Consider the following 19,399-nt stretch of genomic DNA (forward strand, 5'->3'; position numbering starts at 1 on the left):
TTTTGTATTACATACCAGGGTGCAAAGCAGCTTCCACTGCCTAGAGCACAAAGGAACGTTGGGCTGATGATGCAGAGGCAGGCAGGAGACCTGAAAGACCTGTTAAATGGCTAAGAATGGTCAGTGCAGTGAGTGGACTGTCGAGTGGAGGAAACAAAGACCAAGCACTGGCCAGGGCTAGGCCAGAAGCTAATGAGACCATTCAGGCTCATCAGTGGAAGGATGTTAGTGACAAAGGAACACGGAAATAAGTTTCGTCCCAAGGGAGGAGGCTCCTTCCCAAGATCGGGGGTCCATGGTCCAAGGAGGAAGCATTGTTTTCAGAACAGCTGGGGAATGATGGGGCTGCTGAGGCTCCAGACCCAGATGAATTTGATCCTGCAAAGGAAGCGGCATAAAGGCCTTGGTCAGCTTTTGCTCCGGGAGACCTGGTCATTTGGGGGGAGGCAATGTGACCTTGGAAGGTACTACGAGAGAATCTGAACTCAAGCTTCCTCTGGGGCCTGGGAGGTTAGACAGTAGGTAGGGCTGCACTTCCCACTGCTCTTAGCTATGGCTGTCCCACAAGACTGACACCAAGCCCTATTCGTTCCCATAATGCCCATCCGGGTGCAGGGCTCGGGGGGTGCAGGGCTGGGGTTGGTGAGCGGGCTGGTGCAGAGGTAGCTTGGGGGTAGCTGGGCTGGTGGTGGATAGATGGGGTGCTGGGCTGGGGGGGTGCAGGAGTGGGAGTGCTGGGCTGATGGTGAAGCTAGCGACAGTAATTGTGGGGCTGGTGTTGGGGACCCCCCCCTCACCTTGAGTCTCTGCCACCGTGGGCTGGGGCCTGGGGCAGTGAGACGGGAAGCAGAGGCTGCTTGCTTGGCAGTTGCCACAGGAGGAGACACTGCAGGGCCAGTGCCCATCATGGGAGCGCAGCTGAGACATGGCAGGCACACCTGGTGTGAGCACCATGTGGGCGCCAGGTGCCGGGCAGCCCTGCTCCCCACAGACAGGCGATGACACTGTCTTATCCATCTCACATGTAGGGGGCTTCTCCCAGTTTCAGCCTGTCCAAGCCCATCCCTGTGTGCCCTGGGGCCCCCCTCTGATACCTGCCCTGCAACAAGCATCCCCAGCCAGGGCCTGTTCCCGCTGCCTGCCGAGGGGACGGGGCTCTGCAGGCAGGTTTGGATCAAGTCACAAGGCCATGCCCCTGCACAGAGGGATGGTCTCTAGGCCAGAATTAGGAACATATTGCCAAAAGAGCCCAGTGCGCCACTGACCTGGCCACGAGAGAAGATGGGTATTTTATCTGCTGGGACACCGCCCTGCTCCACTGTGAGAGACCCCTAGGATGAGGAAGCATGGAAGGAGTGAATTTGAAAATGATTCTGGGGTTGGAAACGAGGCTCCTGGGAAGGAAAGGGGCAGAGTGGGCAGCTCGGCCGTCTCCTCCATCACAGGAACGGTTGCTCTAACCCCCCTCCCCTCCCCACCCAACGCCCACTTAATTCCAAAGTGCCTGAGCTGAGCTTGCAATTTTTGCCAAACTGGTGGGACAGGACAGGACATGGGGTCTTAACCAATCAGGGGTGTAGCCCCCACCCCTATGCAGAGTACAGATCCTCACCTGTTCCTGGTATGAGGGGGCAGCAGCCCTCAGGATGAGGCCAGAGAGAGTCACCCGGGTCAGCTCTGCTCATGGGGTGGAGCATGCAGGGAACGCTTTGATTTTGACAACATGCATGTTTCAGAGACACCATGAATCCTGGAGCCAGCCCTGTCCAGCCATTACAAAAGCAAAGCCTGGTCACCTCTAGCTACTGTGACAAAGTTCTGTCCTTGTCTCCATGGGTCCCGCATTTCCTGGTGGATTTCGCTAGCCTCAGAGGCTCACTGTGACCCTCCACGTAACCCTTCTTTCTCTACAGACAAGGGTCACAGTCTACTGAGCCATTTTCATCATAAGCCAGCGCGGGAGGTGAGGAGAAGTTATCTTTCCTTGCACAGTCTCTGTTGTCTCCCAGTCTCAGTGATTAATCAGGGGGCAAAGATTGGGGGGGAGTCCGGGCCCACCCTCTACTCCGGGCTCCAGCCCAGGGACCCTAATAGTATCAGCTATGGTAGCTGACCTTTTAGAAACAGGACATGTACCATTCCCTGGGTTACTTCCCCACAGCAGCTGCCACTTCCTCAGGCTCCACTTCACCCTGAGCTCAGGGCCTCCTTCTTTGTGCCTGATATAGTGTGTACTACTCAGTCTCTCCAACTGCGCATCTTCTTCCCACAGCTCCTGACATGCACCCCCACCTGACTAACTGGGAGGCTTTTAACTAGTTTCAGCCAGCCCCTGATTGGCTTCAGGTGTCCCAATCAACCTAGCCTTCTCCCTGCCTTCTGGAAAGTTCTTAATTGGCCCCAGGTGTCTTAATTGACCTGGAGCAGCTGCCATTTCACTTATCCTGGTACCAGGGATTTGTTTAGCCTGGAGCGAATCTCTCTCTCTCTCCCTCCCATGACTCTCCCATAGCCTTCTAGCTTGGAGGGAGGTGGGAAGCTGCTACTCCTGCTGCTACTAGGCCCTAAGCTCTCCCTGCTGCTCCAGCTGCTCCCCTGGCTGGGCCAGACACCCCCCGTTCTCTGCTATCTGGTTGCTGGACCCCCCCCACTCTTGGGTGCTGCTACTACTCCAACTGCAGCCTAGCGGGGAGGAGTGGTCGACCTGCTTTCTCTCTCCCATCCTCCTTCTGGTGTCTCCCCTTCCCTCCCTGCTCATGATGGCGGGGGATGAGATGGGTGGAGCCCCTCCAGCAGCCCAAGCTGCCCCTCCCCCGCCTGCCCCTCCATCACCCCCACAAGCTTCTACCTCCGCTGCCGAACCATCTGCCATCGCCCCCGCTGGGGCACCAGCAGCGACGGGCACTGGGATGACCTCCACTGCTGCCACGTCTCTCACCCCCTCAGATTCGGGGGGAGCCCCCCCAGCTGGCGGGAAAGGCCAGGGGAAGAAGAAGGGGAAGGGCCCCGCTAAGAAGACCAGGCCCTCCATGGCAGGGGCTGCCCCCAATGCCCTGGCCCCACTGCCGGCTGGGGTGCCCCTCCCCGCTATTCCCTCCACCAGCTCTGCGGGTGTCCCTCCCCCGGCCCCCAGGGCATACGCCCAGGTGGCAGCAGCCCCCCCGCCTGCCGCTATGTCATCTCTGCGTCATCTCCTGCCCACCGCCTCCGCTACCATCTATAGCGGCCGGGGCCCCTTTCCCACCATGACCAGGAGGCCCGGTGCTATCTCTGCCGGGCGATGGGGCATGTCCGGAGGGACTGCCCCTTGGCCCGGCAAGGAGGGGCATCCGGGACCCCTGAGCCCCGGCAGGGCACCGGCCCCGTCATCGCCGACACCCCTGGCTGCCCGGCGCCTGAAACCGCCCCTCCTCCTTCCCAGTCCACCATTGCTCCCGCTCAGGCCCAAGGGGCACCTCCCCCACTATGCCCAAACGAGCGGGAGAACCCCGCCCCCGCTGCTTGCAATCTGGCGAGACCTGTGGAGAAGGGTGCGGCAGGGACACCGCCGGGCATGGGAGAGGGCCCACCCCAAGGGGAATCTTCCCTCCCTTGTGCTGCCCCACCGTTACCCCCTCGAGTCCCTGAGCCATCGCCTTTGCCCCCTGACACAACCCCTGCTAGCCAGCCCCCGGATGATGCCATGGAGGGCTGGGCCCTAGTCCAGGGGAAGCGGGGCAAGCGGAAGGCTCGAGCTCCGCTCCTCCCATCAGACGCGGAGGCCCCCCGGAAGACCAGGAAGGGGGGCACCGATGCCGAGCCTTCCGTTCTACCCACGGGTGTGTTCCACCCACCAGAGCCGGCTGGGGAAGACGTGGCAGCACTGGAAGGCGGCATCTCCCCTCCACGGGAGTCCCTCCCCTCCAAGACCCCCGAGGCACCATCTGAAACCCCAGTGTGCCCCGAAGTAACCGTCGCGTCAGGTGCCGGCAGGGAGAATCCCGGGGTAGTGGAAAACAATTTCCCCTCTATATATGAGGAGATCGAGGCCCTGGGTCTGACCCCGGTCACCCAGGGGGAGGACAATCCTATGCCAGCGGGCCTCGATCTGGGCGACTTCACTCCAGCCTCCCTTTCCCCATGTTCCCTCCCCCTAACCGTTGCTTCTGCTCCCACCTCCGAGGAGCCCCTGGACTCCTCCATCAACCCGGCTGCAGAAGGCACCCTGCTGAGAGCCACCGAGCCAGTTGAGGCGACGGCCAGTGCCACGCGGCTGGAACCTGAGCCACCAGGGGCATCCCTCGCTGGTGAGGAGCATTCGACCTCCTTTCCGAGAGAGGACCCTACAGAAGAAAGTCCACCTCCTGATGCCGTGGCTGCCAAATCCACCAGAGAGCTTGCGCCCGGCATCAGTGAGAGCCCTCTCCCGACCCAGACTCTCACCTCTACCCCTGCCCCTGCCCTTCTCCCGCCCACCTCCCGAGATGTTATTGCCGCCCCTGGTACTGTCTCCTTCCCCTTGCCAACAGATGACTCCCAGGGAATGGCCTTTGTGTTTGCCCGTCCCGACCCACCAGGGCTGCTATCCTCCCTCCGCTGCCCCCATCGCCCCAGCATTCAGGTCAACCCACCAAGAGCCCCGTCGGGGGTCCGCACCCTGTCTGCCCGTCTCGCTGGGCCATGGGGCTGTACCAAGGGCCCCGTCGGGGAGCAACCAGACCATAACCCCAGCCCCCCATGCGCTGCGAGAGGAGTTGCGGGAGTTCCTAGAAGACATCCGTGGCTCCCGCAACAAAGTCCAGCTTGCCCTCCAGCGATGGGGGGACTTTCATCAAATCCTCCGGGCCGCAAGGGCCCTCATGGGGGAGGGGAAAAGGACCGGGAGGCAGGGCGCCGCGGCCTACCAGCGGGTCCGCCACTTCCGTGACTCCTTACTCACCTACGGGGTGGGTCACGGACTGCTGCACGGCCCGCCGGGAGCCACCAGCATCCCTGCCGGCGAGGATCCCCCCCAGCCCTCCGCATGGCACCCTTTACCATCGCAACATTGAACACCCGTGGCTGTAGGATGGGTCTCCGCAGGTCCCAGGTGCTCTCCTTCCTTCGGGAGGGAAGGTACTCTGTGGTTTTCCTGCAGGAGACCCATACGGATTTGACCGCCGAGGACAGCTGGCAGCTGGATTGGGGGGACAGGGTCTACTTTAGCCACCTCACAGTTCGTACGGCTGGAGTGGCAACCCTGTTCTCCCCCGACCTACGGCCTGAGGTGCTGGGGGTCGCCGAGGTTGTGCTGGGTCGCCTGCTGCACCTCCGGGTCCGCATGGAGGGGCTGGTAGTCAACATCTATGCCCCAGCAGCGAGCCCGGAGCGGCTGCAATTCTATCAGCAGGCGTCCGCCTTCCTCGGCACCTTGGATCCTCAGGAGTGCCTGGTCCTGGGAGGGGACTTTAACATCACCCTTGAGGAACGGGACCGCTCGGGGACCGAGCAGAGCCCGGCCGCCGTCACCGTCCTCCAGGAGATAGTCGAACACCACTCCCTGGTGGACGTCTGGTGCGACCACCACCCGGATGACACTTCCACGTTCACCTTTGTCCAGGTGGAGGCCCATCGGTTGCGCCACTCCCGGTTGGACCGCATTTATTTATCACGCTTTCATCTTTCACGAGTCCACTCCTCCAGCGTCCGGCCGGCCCCATTTTCTGACCATCATATAGCCACCGTGACAGCCTCCCTCTGCGCGGAGAGGCCGGGGCCGGCCTATTGGCATTTTAACAACAACTTGCTGGAGGATGCGAGCTTCGTGGCGTCCTTCCGGGAGTTCTGGCTGGCCTGGCGAGGGCAGCGGCGTGCCTATCCCTTGGCGCGGCGGTGGTGGGACCTAGGGAAGGTGCGCGCCTGGCTCTTCTGCCGTGACTACACCCGGGGCGCCAGCCGACGGAGGGATGCGGCGATAGAGCAGTTGGAACAGGAGGTCTTAGAGCTGGAGAGGCGTCTGGCCGCCAGCCCCGAGGATCCACCCCTCTGCGGAGCATGCCGGGAGAAGCGGGAGGAGCTCCGGACCCTTGAGGACCATCGGGTCCGGGGTGCCTTTGTTCGATCCCGCATCCGTCTCCTTCGGGAGATGGATCGCGGCTCCCGCTTCTTCTACGCCCTGGAGAAAAAGAGGGGGGCTAAAAAACACATCATCTGCCTACTGGCAGAAGATGGCACCCCCCTCACGGATCCGGTGGAGATGTGCGGGAGGGCGAGAGCCTTCTACGCAAGCCTTTTCTCCCCGGATCCAACCGATCCTAACGCTTGCAGAGAGCTCTAGGAGGAGCTCCCGACGGTCAGCATGGGCGACCGAGACCGGCTAGAGCTGCCTCTCACTCTGGCCGAGTTTCGGAAGCCCTCCGTCGCATGCCCACCAATAAATCTCCGGGCATGGACAGGCTGACCGTGGAGTTCTACCGCGTGTTCTGGGACGTCCTGGGCCCAGACCTAGTCAGCGTCTGGGCCGAGTCTTTGTAGAGCGGGGTCCTCCCTCTTTCGTGCAGGCGAGCCGTGCTGGCCTTATTGCCGAAGAAGGGGGACCTCCGCGATTTACGAAATTGGCGTCCCGTCTCGCTCCTCAGCACGGACTACAAAGTCGTGGCAAAAGCCATCTCGCTGCGGCTAGGGTACGTGCTGGCGGACGTGGTCCAGCCAGACCAGACCTATGCCGTCCCGGGCCGCAGCATCTTCGACAACCTATATCTGGTCCGGGACCTATTGGAACTTGGGTGTAGGGATGGTCTGTCGTTCGCCCTCCTGTCCTTAGATCAGGAGAAGGCGTTCGACAGGGTGGATCACAGGTATCTTCTGAGCACTCTGCAGGCGTTTGGCTTCGGACCCAGGTTTGTGAGTTTTCTCCGGGTGCTGTACGCTTCCGCAGAGTGTTTGGTCAGGCTCAACTGGACCCTGACCGAACCGGTCAGCTTCGGGCGAGGAGTACGGCAGGGGTGCCCCCTCTCGGGCCAACTGTATGCTCTGGCGATCGAGCCCTTCCTCTGTCTCCTCCGAAGGAGGTTGACAGGGTTGGTGCTGCGGGAGCCGGAGCTGCAGCTGGTCCTGTTGGCGTACGCTGATGACGTGCTGCTCGTGGTCCAGGACCCGGGCGACTTGGCGCGGATGGAGGCTTGCCAGGCCATCTATTCGGCAGCCTCCTCCGCGCGGGTCAACTGGGTCAAGAGCTCTGGTTTGGTGGTAGGGGACTGGCGGCAGGCGAGCTCCCTCCCACCCGCGCTTCAGGCCATCCAGTGGAGCACGGGTCCGCTGCTCTATCTGGGCGTTTACCTTTCTGCCACGCATCCCTCTCCGCCGGAGAACTGGCAGAATTTAGAGGGCGGGGTGATAGAGCGGCTCCGGAAATGGACAGGACTACTCCGGTGCCTCTCCCTTCGAGGGAGAGCGCTAGTGCTTAATCAACTAGTCCTGTCCATGCTCTGGTACCGGCTCAACACCCTGGTCCCGGCCCCGGCTTTCCTGGCCAACCTCCGGACATCGATTCTGGAGTTCTTTTGGTCAGGACTGCACTGGGTCCCTGCAGGGGTTCTCCATCTACCTGTGGAGGAGGGAGGGCAGGGCCTAAAATGTCCACTTACTCAGGTCCATGTCTTCCGCCTCCAGACCCTGCAGAGGCTCCTTTATGGTGCAGGTAGTCCGGCGTGGAGCATACTGGCGCACGCCTTCCTGCGCCGCTTCCGAGGGCTCCGATACGACCGGCAGCTCCTTTATCTCCATCCAAGAGGTCTTCCGCGAGACCTCTCCGGGCTGCCGGTCTTCTACTAGGACCTCCTCCGGACCTGGAAACTCTTTTCAACGACCAGGTCCGTGGCAGCCACCAAGGGGGCAGATCTCCTCGCGGAGCCCCTGCTACACAACCCCCAGCTCCGTGTGCAGGTGGCGGAGTCCCGCTTGGTGCGCCAGAGGTTGATCCTGGCAGAGGTCACAAGGGTCGGAAACCTCCTGGACTATGACCGGGGAGACTGGCTGGATCCCCTGACGCTCGCTCAGCGCATGGGGCTACCAGACCTTGTACTCCCCGGCACATCCTTCAGGAGGTGAAGGCCGCTTTGCCGCCCGCTGCTCGGTTCATCATCTCGACCGGGTCCTGCACGAGGGCACGCCCCGCCCACCCGTTACCCGAGGCCCGCCAGACCTTTTAATTGGACCCCTCCCCCGTGGACCCAACCGACCCCTTCACTAGAAGCCAGCTGCATGAGATGCAGCCAGTCTGCTTTCAAACCGCGCCAAGAAAACATCTCTACATGCTCGTGCTCCACACCCTTCACGCCCTCACCCTCGTGTCCTGCCCCGATACAAAATGGCAGGACCTCCTGCCACCTTTGGAGGGTGAGGAGCCCCGGTGGGCCAGCCTATATTCCACCTTAGTGCCAAGGCCCGCCGGGGATGTCAGTTGGCGGCTCCTTCACGGAGCTGTGAGCACGGGCGTGTACTTGGCGCGGTTCACTTCAATCCCAGACACCTGCCCCTTTTGCGGCGTGAGGGATACCCTGGCACATGTATACCTGGAGTGTGCCAGGCTGCAGCCCCTATTCCGGCTCCTCACCAATATTTTATTACGTTTTTGGTTGCACTTCTCCCCTCACCTTCTCATTTATGCACTCCCTATCTGTGGCCCTACAAAGTCACGGGATCTCCTGGTCAACCACCTCCTGGCCCTAGCTAAAACGGCCATCTATAAAACCAGAGTGAAGAGGTTGGCTGATGGAGTCTCCTGTGACTGTAGGGCCTATTTCCGATCCTCGGTCCGTTCATGTATCCGGGCAGAGTTCCTCTGGGCGGCGTCCTCTGACTCCCTTGATGCCTTTGAGGAGCAGTGGGCGCTGTCCGGGGTTCTCTGCTCGGTGTCCCCGTCCGGTTCCCTTCGTTTGACCCTTTGACCACACTCCTGTCCCTGTTATTTCATTAGTTGTCCCCCGGAATTTTTTGGGTATCTAGGTCCTGTGGATCCCCCTTTTAGGCTGGAGGGGATCCTTTAGCAGTGGATGGGCTTCGCCCGCCCACTTCCCGGATCCCAATAAGACTACTCTTCCATAGCCATCTGGCCTTGCCCCGTCACACTACACAGTGAGAGCTGGAGGCTCTCCAAGCGTTTGATGAAGGAAATTATGACTTTAAAAGAGGAAGGGAGGGGGATGGGAAGAGGGGAAAACACCTAATGTCCTAAACAGCAGGAGAGAAGGCAGCAGAGGTGGGCAGGAAATGTGGGGATGGGAGCAGAGCCTGAGGGAGATGGGGCATTTGCTGAATGTGGGGGTTAGGGATGGAAAAGGACAATTTGCTGATGAGGCAAACTGAGTGACCGTGAGTCGAGTCAGAGCATCCTGGGCTTCCCTGCTGCCGCCCTATCTTTCTGCACCAAATCCAGCTCAGAACCGGGTGGGAGGGGTATGCCATGGGGAAGGAGATTTTTGAGGGGATGAAACACTGTTGGTCTCTGACCCTGTCTGGCCATCATCAGCAACCCGCCTACAGCACATTTGTGATTGGTACATCCAACCCCCAAAATATGGGGAATAGGAGTGGGATTTGCTTATTTTCTCTGGGCTTATTTCATAGCATCTGTGAGCACTGTCTCTCCATGTATGTTTGCTCAGTGCCCATCACCAGGGGGCTCCGACCGGCCCCAGAACCTTTGGGTGCTGCTACATAATATAAACACTATTTCTAAAGGCAAACAGGTAATCCGTGAACCCTCCTGCAGCCCCATTCCCCCCCCAGCAGCCCCTGTTACTATGATTATTTATTGTAGATAGCCTCAGCAATGCGCAGAGTGCTTGACAATCAAAGAAAGAGTCCCGAGCCCCCATGGGCCCAGTTCAGCCACTCTTATTCCTGCTGGGTTGTATCGCCAGGGAGGAGTTCCATTCCAGAGGGCTTTTCACAGAGTAAGGTGCCACACACCCAGTGGGGAACTCCCTGCTGTGTTGAGAGAGGAACAGCAGCCGGAGGCTGGAACAGGGACTAGATATAGGGAATCACCCCTGGCAGAGCCAGGCTCATTTGCCTTCAAACACTAAATAAAGGAGTGAGCAGAGCAGGTGCGAGAGACGAGTCCAGCCTGATCAGCCCGAACAACAGCTCTTCGGATGTAACCAAGTAAATCGCCCTGCAGGAAAACCGTTAGGAGCAAGACTGAGGGAAGCCCGAAGGGGGAAAGTCTGGAACAGGGCTGCAGAGATGTGGACTGCAGCCAGGGAGGGATCAAGTTACAGCATCTGGCAAGAAGCCCCTAGCAGACCATCTCTCTTCTTCAATGTCTCTGCTTTGTTGGCCTGAGCATTTTGCTTTCCCTGTTTTTTTGGGTCTATGCTTGTATTTTCTAAAAGGACTCTAAAGCCATCCCTGCCCCAAGGACCCCGGAGCTGGGAGCAGCATCGGTAACCTGCCTCTTGAAGAGCTGGCCAGGAAGCGAGCTGTGTGGAGGTATAAAGTGCTGCTTAAGAAACTGAGCCTGTGAATGGTCTGGAGACGGAGAAGAAGCCTTTTATGGTTGCCAGCAAACCTCAAGCGTCTTCTCACCACATCTCCCTCCTCCAGCCCTGCACCTCCCCACAAACAGACACAGCCTGTGCCTCCTGGAATAACGCGTCCAGCAGCAAGGCTGACTGCAGCAGGCCTCCCCATTCTGTGAGGCTTCAGGAGCCAGCTCTACAGCTGCAGCAACATGAACCTGAAAACTGTCCTCATCCTCTTGGTTCTGGCGCTAGCCACAATTTTCGCTCTGGTTTGTGTGTTGCTGACTAGAGGAGTGAAACCAACCAGCTGTGAGCCGCAGACCCTGAGTAGCCAGGAGAAAAAGCACAGTGACCAGAGCCTGGTCTTTGCTGATCTGACGCCAGAAGAAATGGTGCAAGTGGTGACGTATCTCCAGGAAAACCTTGGGGTGTCACTGGTAGATGCCTCTCAAGCAAACCCTTCTGATAACTGCATTTATTACATTGATGTGCAGCTCCCCACCAAGGCAGAGGTGCTGGGGTTCTTGGATCGTGGGGGCAGGCGACCTCCCCGGCAGGCGCTGGCTGTGGTGTATTTTGGAAACCAACCAGACCCGAATGTCACGGAATACGTGGTGAGTCCCCTGCCAAAGCCGACAACTCACAGGGATCTCACGGTGCGGAAGTATGGAGGGAAGCTGCCGTACCATCGCAGACCAGTGACTGAGAAGGAATACAAGGCTATTGACCACTTTGTCTACCAGGAGTTCTCCAAAGCACCAGGCTTGCTTAGAGAGTGCTGTGATTATGATGGGACCAATTTTGCTACCCTCACCACAGTTCCTCGGGGGTTTCAGTCGGGAGATCGTGCCACCTGGTTTGTTCTGTTCCAGAATGTGAATGGCAGTGGCTACTATCTGCACCCAGTGGGGCTGGAGGTGCTGGTTAATCACAGCAGCCTGGACATCTCCCAATGGAGGATAAGCAAAGTGTTCTATAACGGCCAGTACTATGAAGACATGGAGCAGCTGGAGACCAAGTTCATACAAGGCCACGTGAAAGATGTAAAAGTTAAGAAAGTCCGACCTGATGAGGAATTTGGTTCCATGAGGCCCAGCGTAGTCCCCATGGCACCAGGCCCTTTGCAATATGAGCCTCGTGGGCCCCGCTACAGCATCCAAAACAATCAAGTCATCTTCCAGTCCTGGAGTTTTGCCTTTGGGATGGATGTGAATACAGGACCACGTCTCTTTGACATCAAGTTCAAAGGAGAGAGGATTGTCTATGAGCTGAGTCTCCAAGAAGCCCTTGCTGTCTATGGCTCTAATTGTCCTGGAGGGATGGTGACCAGATACATGGATGGGAGCTTTGGCATCGGCAGGTTTGCTTTTGAGCTGGTCAGAGGTGTTGATTGTCCCTACACAGCCACCTATGTGGATAGACACTATCTAGTTGAATCAAAGACCCCTAAAGTTAATAAAAACTCCTTATGTATTTTCGAGCAGGATGCTTCAGTCCCGCTGAGGCGCCATTACTCCAACTTGCAGTCCCTGTACTATGGGGGTCTGGCTAAATATGCTCTTGTTCTTAGAGCCATTTCAACTCTCATAAACTATGACTACGTTTGGGACTTCATATTCTACCAGAATGGAGCTATTGAAGTGAAAATACATGCCACTGGATATATTAGCTCATCCTTTTTCTATGGCACAGGCACTGACCATGGCAGTCAGGTTGGGGAACACACCCTGGGGACAATGCACAACCATCTCATCAATTATAAAGTGGACTTGGATGTTGGAGGTAGGTCTCTTTGCATGTGCGCTCTCTCTCTCTCTCGCCTGTGCATTGTGAAGGACACCCAGCACTGCGGTGCTCTTTGTAGCTATGGGGAACCACATTCTGGGAAGAGCAGCCCAAGGTGGAGCAAAGGGGATTTCTGAGTTCTGGGCTTGGCCAGGGCCTACCCGTCCCCCAGTGTAAATTAGAACCTCATTTAAGGCAGATTCCCACAACCCAGAATAACTGCAACTCAAACGGATCAGGCAGCCACCTCCTTTCCCACCCCGGCTCACTCTGCCAGGAGTGGAGTGTGTAGGAGTAGCCATTACACCAGCCCTGGGTTGCTCTGGGATCTGCCCTGTCTGAAATGGTGTAAAGAAGCTGGAATGCAGCAAGAATTGGGGCCACTGGATATAAGCTCTGCATTCTATAGTTTGTACTTCAGGGAGCTGGCAAGGGCCCCTCCCCATAAAGTGAGCTGGAGACCAGTGTAACTAAGTGGCACAGAAACTTACCAGAGCAGCAGATAAAGTGGAGAAGCCAGATTAAATTAGAAAACCTTCTGGATCAACTTCCATAGGAAAAACATAAAACTTTGGCAGGTTTAGGAATTGTGGACACAAACTTTGCTGACTGTGATCCATAGATCTTGGATGCAGAGAAGAAAGGAAAGGAGTACTTGTGGCACCTTAGAGACTAACAAATTTATTAGAGCATAGCTGTAGCTCACGAAAGCTTATGCTCTAATAAATTTGTTAGTCTCTAAGGTGCCACAAGTACTCCTTTTCTTTTTGCGAATACAGACTAACACGGCTGCTACTCTGAAAAGAGAAGAAAGGATTCAGCATTGAGCATGGAAAAGTATAACTTAACTGCCTGTGGGAATAAGAGGCTCAGACAGATTCACTCCAATCCACCTATGGGGGCATGCATTAATTCTGCACAGATAAGAGGCCACTGTATGTAACAGACCTACTGAGCCCCAAAGGGGATGCTTGCAGGAATTAAACCCAGCTATTACAGTAGGATATAGCATGGAAAACAGATTACTCTTGCTAGTGACTTTCTGCATGAACAGTGTCACATGACGAAATACCGACCATACTTATAGCCACATGCCAGTAAAGCGTCCAGTTAACCACTAGGTGGTGATTCTCAGCTTCCCGATAGGTGTGAGCCTAAGTAGCGGAGCATCCGCAAAACAAGTCCCAGAGGCATTCTCAGCACACAGGGGACAGCCGCTACAAGAGTGTCAGACACATGGGACAGCTGGCAAGAAGCTGAAGCTTCAGTTCCGTCCTGACTGCCATGGCATGACCTGGGGCAGGAAGGGTTCAACGGCAAATACCCGTGTCATGTGACTCCTGCGAATACTTTCACACCCATGGAAGAGTTAACTTGTGAAAAGGCAGCAGCTGTTGGAAGCTTCTAGGAACAGTTTCTCCCTCTTGACATTATCAGCCAGCAAGTCTCTTCTGGTGATACGATGCTTCTAACTTGTGTTGTATTGGCTGAAAGCACTTGGTGTCCTCCTGGAGAGCTGCAGGGGCAGAGCTCTAGCTCCTGACTATATTCCGCTGTTAATTTTCTGTCTCCCTTCTGGACTTTTAAACTCTCTTGAGCCAAGCACAAGGTATTTTATAACTAAAATTAAACATTAATCCTCTCAACAAAGATGGCTGGGCCTCGCCCCTAATCCACCCATGAAATGTCATGAGTCCCATGGGACCAACACCTCTTAGAAAACTGGATGATAGAAGGTTGCACAATTGAAGGTTGCACAATTAGAGGATTGGAGGGTGAACTGTAAAACCTTGCTACCCTTGAGGAGTTAGATGGCTGAACAATCTAAATATCAACTGGTGATACCTATGAAAAAAGATGCACCTATTAAAGGACTACCTCTATACTCATGTCACAGACAGAAGGTGGCAGATACATCGTTTAGTGGTGGAGCTGCCTGAAGAGACATCATAGAAATATAGCAGGTGATTCTGAAACACATTCACTGTGTTGTAAGCCCTGTGCAATAAATCTCAGTTCCCCATACTAGCTCTAAGTGTTGAGAGAGGAGAATACCCTTTTTTCCAGGAGTTATGGGGGGGAATGACCTTTCCCCATTTCCCACATGGCTGAAGAATGGAAAGCAGTGGAGCAAGGAGGAGTTTCCAAGAGGACGCAAGTAGTTCGGGTGCACAGCAAGGTGGGCTGGGGATCCTCACTCTGATGAGTCAATCCAGGAGAGAACTCTAGAATTTTTCATGTCCCAACATGCTAAGTGAGTAGGAAGTTCCTTGTTCTGTAGTATTGTCAGCTGCTCCTTTGGAGTGGGTGGTGTTTCCTCTATGCAATAGATTGGTTCTGTTCAAGATCTTTCACACAGTTCTTCTTCACTCCTGAGTGAGCTGCAGGGCCTGCATCTGTAGCTTGCAGTTTAGAATGAGCCAAGGCCTGATTCTTACAATCTATGGGGAAGCCCAGTAGGACAAAGGTGCAATTTCTCAGAGGTTTTCTCTTTGCTTTGTAGGAACAAAGAATTCTCTGGTGGCTCATGACATGACATTCGATACTGTGCAGGCTCCTTGGAATCCAGAGCACCAGATACAGAGGCCACGGCTCACCAAGAAAGTCCTGTACACTGAGGACAAGGCCGTGTTCCCACTTCACTCCAAAATCCCCAGATACATCCACTTTGCCACCAACCGTGAAAATAAGTGGGGTAACCAGCGTGGCTACAGGATCCAGATAGTCAGCTTTGCTGGTGACCCTTTGCCAGAAGCCAGTTCCATGGAGCGGTCCATCAGCTGGGGGAGGTAGGTGTTTACATTTAGAAATTAAGCAATTCCTACTTGTGCTTAGAGAATTGCCATCCCTCCCTGGGTTGGTGCCATGCTGGGACCAGTGGCTGCAAAACCGGGGCTGTGGGGAGCAGCCCCCAGTGGTGCAGCAATGGGCCTGCAGCCTCCTGCTTCAGGGCCTGAGCCAAGCACTTCTTGCCTGGCAGTAAGGGGAACCAGTTATTCCACAAGTCCCACTGTGAGGTTTCTTGCACCTTCCTCTGAAGCGTCTGGTGCTGGCTGCTTTCAGAAGTGGGACACTGGATTGGATGGACTCTCCAGTCTGACGCCAAGATAAAGGAGGGTATTTAGTGCTGGCTGTTTCCATCCAGCCTTACTTGGGCGTAACAGTAATGCTGTGTTCTGATTGATATACCAGCTGGGTTATGCCTCTGACCCCGGCTCTCCAACCCTGTCCACAGGAGTCACTCTGGGGCAGCAGGGATGTGAGACCCAGAGAGATGGATCCAAAGCAGAAACTGACTTGGTTCAAGCTCTGCAGATGGTGTTTCCCTCTCTGCCATTGCTCAGCCTCTGGATGGGCCCCGTCACTGCTAGCAAGCCCCACACAAGGAGGGAATATAGCCAAAGAGAAATGATAAAATCCCTGCGCTGAAATAACATCCAGGGCTTGGACAAAGTGGAGGGAAAGAGGCCAGGAGTACAGAGGCACTCACTCCCCCTGCCCAGCTGCTGGAGCCTGGGGAGCTGTGAGTGAAGATAAAAATAGACTTTAAAAGGATCCAGGCACAGCTCCCATGGTCACCGTGGGCTCAGCCCCAGAGATGGAGGCCCCTGTCTGGGTGGGGACTCACCATGGGCTCAACCCCAGAGATGGAGGCCTCTGTCTGAGGGGGGACTCACCGTGGGCTCAGCCCCAGAGATGCTCCAAGCTATTTTGCTGATGACACAAACCCCAAAGTATTTCAACCCCCAATTTCCTTTCCCCTGTGCCATGTCTCTTTGCTAACTTTGTCCTTGCTCTGTTTGGAGACGGAAATCAATGGGCCATGCCATAGCCCTGGGCGCTGGGGCTGGGGCTACCTGCCCTACAGGGGAAAGGTTAAACAATTAAAATAAATATTCTTGGCCTTTAAAATGCAAGAGAAAAGTGGCAGAATTGCTTCTCTCCATAGTCGTTCATTGACTAGAAGCTGGAGCCAGACAAATTCAAATTAGAAATTAGGCCCCAGTTTTCTGCAGTGAGGGTGATTAATCATTAGAATAAATTCCCAGGGTAAGTGTTGGTTCTTTATCTCGTGATGTCTTCTGAAGTTCTGGGGCTCCATACAAGAGTAGCAGGGTGAAATGCAATAGCCTACCTATCATATACAGGAGGGATATGATAGATCTTATGGTCCCTTCTGGCCTTAAGTGCTATGAATCTTGATTGTTGTATGCAGTATTGCTGTAGCTATATTAGGGAGACAAGGTGGGTGAGGTCCAATAAAAGATATTATGCCCCCCCCTTGTCTCTATGTGAATCTAGACTGTTATTTAACACCTACATGTTGAGTCTTGTCATCTTGAGCAGTGTCCCTTTAACTTCAGTATGATGCCCACTGGGAGGCAGCAATCTGGGGCTCACAAGATCCATGTAGCCAGAGCTCTAGGGTAATCTCTCCAGTTCTTGATGTCATGCTCCAGACTGTACCCCTCCACCACACAGCCTGTGCCAGATCCTGCCCTTCGTTACTCATCTGTCTGACTGTGTGGTGCTGATGGTTTCATGGCCCTTCAATTTCACATCCTCTCCCCTAGTATTCCTGCCCCTCGTCAGCATTTGCAAGTGTGGGGTGGGTCCTCTCCCGGCCTGGGTTGCTCTCCACTGATGGATGCCATGCAAGTGGGACCACTACACTGCTGATTTGCAGAGAGGGTGTCCCACTAGCACTCCACCCAGACAAACGCACAGGGCCCTTTACAAACACTAATTGTCTAATTGTCACACACCCGTGGAGGCAGGGATCATTATTGCCATTCTGCTGCTGGGGAAACGGGGACAGAGAGGAGAAGTAACTCGCCCAGGCTCATACAGCAGGGAAGAGAATCCAGGAGTCCAGGCTCCCAGCACAGATGTCATCGCTCAGTCTACATGGGGAGAGCAAATCAATCTCTTCTCTCTGCTCATTAGATACAAACTTGCTGTCACCAAACGGAAAGAGGAGGAGCCAACCAGCACCAGCATCTACAACCAGAATGACCCCTGGACGCCCACCGTGGCCTTCGCTGACTTCATAGACAATGAGACCATCGTAAACGAGGTGTGCTGGGTTCTCCTTCCACTGGGGGCTGCAGCGCCTTCCAGGGGAGTGTGCAGGACAGACAGACAGACATACACACACAGCAAGCAGATGGGGAGCCCAGTCCACGGGTGGGCAGACACAGTGCTGGCTAGAGCAGTTCATGTCACAGCCATCAGGGTATTCCATCATTCCCTGTGTGTGTTGAAGTGTCTGCTGGACCAATGGTCATTGCTCAGTGGTGTTTACAGAGGGTCTGCCCCAAGTGTGTTCTCCTAACTAGCAGTTCTCCTGAAATAGCCCAGTGATGCGTCTCTTCCTCTTCCAGGACCTGGTTGCCTGGATTTCTGTTGGTTTCCTGCATGTCCCACACACGGAGGATATTCCTAACACAGTGACTGTGGGGAATGGAATCGGCTTTTTCCTGAGACCCTACAACTATTTCGATGAAGACCCCTCTGTCCGCTCACCTGATGGCATCTATTTCAGAAGTGACCAGGACCCCAGCATGTGTGAGGTTAACCATGTTGCCTGCCTGTCAAAGACTGCCTCGTGCTCACCAGCCCTCCCCTCATTCACCTACAACGGCTTCCAGAACCAGACAGGTCCCTGAGCCACTGACTGCAGGGCCTTGTAAGTGTGCTGGTGATTGACTATTCCTTGGGCCATGTGCTCAGGTTTCCATTGAAAGCGGCAGTCACCCCTGGCTCACTGACACCCATAGAGCTGTAGATGGTTTATATGTAGCTGAATACTCATACTGCTTACAAAAACGTCAGTGAAAGAGGATGCTCTCTCTCTGATCAAACATAATTGCCGTACTCTGCTGCTGGACTGAAATCAATAAAAATGCACAAGTCCTAGACAAAGCACCGAGAACAGACAAGGAGAAATCTTGCACTACCGAGACCTGGACTAGATGAGACCCCTGCAGCATGTCTTATTTAGCCTCATTTTTTTTCTGTGATTCCCTGTTCACTGAGTACATTTAGGGCTAGATTTTCAAAAGAGCTCAGCTCCCATGCATCCGATGAAGTGAGCTGTAGCTCACGAAAGCTTATGCTCAAATAAATTTGTTCATCTCTACGGTGCCACAAGTCCTCCTTTTCTTTTTAGTTCCCATTTAGGCACTTAAATAGACCAGTCAGAAGTTTCCTAGGTGGGAGCTGAATTCCTCTGACAATCTGGCCCTTCAAGTGGAGTTCTGCAAAGTGATTCTATCTAGATGGCAGCGTGGGATTTCTCAGCATGCAGGTGACTGAGGCTGCTGCATATCCTGTATAATTCAGCCCACAGAATTGTGCAGGATGGCACATGGTTGGCCTCATCCCTAAGGCCACAGGGATTGAGATGGAGCATTGCATGCTGGAATCTGTTGCACCTCTGTATTAAAGAGGAAAGGTGGCTGCAGTCTACTCCATTGAATGTCAAGTAGGTGAAGCAGTCAGGTTCCTGGCATGTTGCCAACAGGGCCCTCAATTGAGCAAAGTTTGAAATACCTCATGTCTAATTAAAGTTTTCCCGGTCCCTTTTGATTTAACAGATACCTAGTGACCCGGTGCAGAGTTGCAGTTTATCTAAGAGTGTATATAAGAAAGTTAGACACAGAAGCTGTGCAAACTCACTAGACATGGCCTGACGTAGCTGCAAGCAAAACATTCACTAGCAAGCATCTGTCATCTTCTCACAGGCCTACCAAGGAGCTCAGGGTGGATGTGCATTCAAGACCAATTTTTATTTCCTGTAACATTTCTATATTGCTACAAGCTCTGTATCCTCATTGGCTTAGATGTATGTCAAAATATTACAGATGTCAGTACATTCACATATATTCAATAGTTAGACGTATGTCCACATTATAAAACACAGGAAAAGATGTGCTATTAATACTGAACCTAATAAAAGGTCAGTTACAGCAGTGTCATTTAGAAAAGGTTTTAAAAAGTGCTAATGGCTTTAGAAATGTCCTGCTTTTGTCTCCCGTTTTGTGTTGTTGTAAGGCACTGGCTCTCAACCTTTCCAGACTACTGTACCCCATTCAGGAGTCTGATTTGTCTTATGTACCCTAAGTTTC

General features: G+C 54.8%; 1 protein-coding gene across 3 annotated transcripts in view; it reads left to right on the forward strand.

Annotated features, from left to right (window-relative positions):
- AOC3 (amine oxidase copper containing 3) overlaps window positions 1–18,380 on the forward strand; it is a 32,866-nt gene extending 14,486 nt beyond the window's left edge. The window contains exons 2-5 of one of the 3 annotated variants that reach the window (XM_038385293.2): window positions 10,694–12,266; window positions 14,773–15,058; window positions 17,217–17,346; window positions 17,654–18,380. In XM_038385293.2, coding sequence (XP_038241221.1) covers window positions 10,694–12,266; window positions 14,773–15,058; window positions 17,217–17,346; window positions 17,654–17,938 — 2,274 coding nt within the window. In that variant the 3' untranslated portion in view covers window positions 17,939–18,380. Of the gene's footprint in view, window positions 1–10,693; window positions 12,267–14,026; window positions 14,234–14,459; window positions 14,524–14,772; window positions 15,059–17,216; window positions 17,347–17,653 lie in introns of those variants that run through there. The other 2 variants (XM_038385294.2, XM_043503415.1) reach the window with 2 other exon arrangements.
- The last annotated feature ends 1,019 nt before the right edge of the window (window positions 18,381–19,399 follow it).

The sequence above is a fragment of the Dermochelys coriacea genome, chromosome 27 (genome assembly GCF_009764565.3).
Source record: "Dermochelys coriacea isolate rDerCor1 chromosome 27, rDerCor1.pri.v4, whole genome shotgun sequence".
Taxonomy (NCBI): Eukaryota; Metazoa; Chordata; order Testudines; family Dermochelyidae; genus Dermochelys; species Dermochelys coriacea.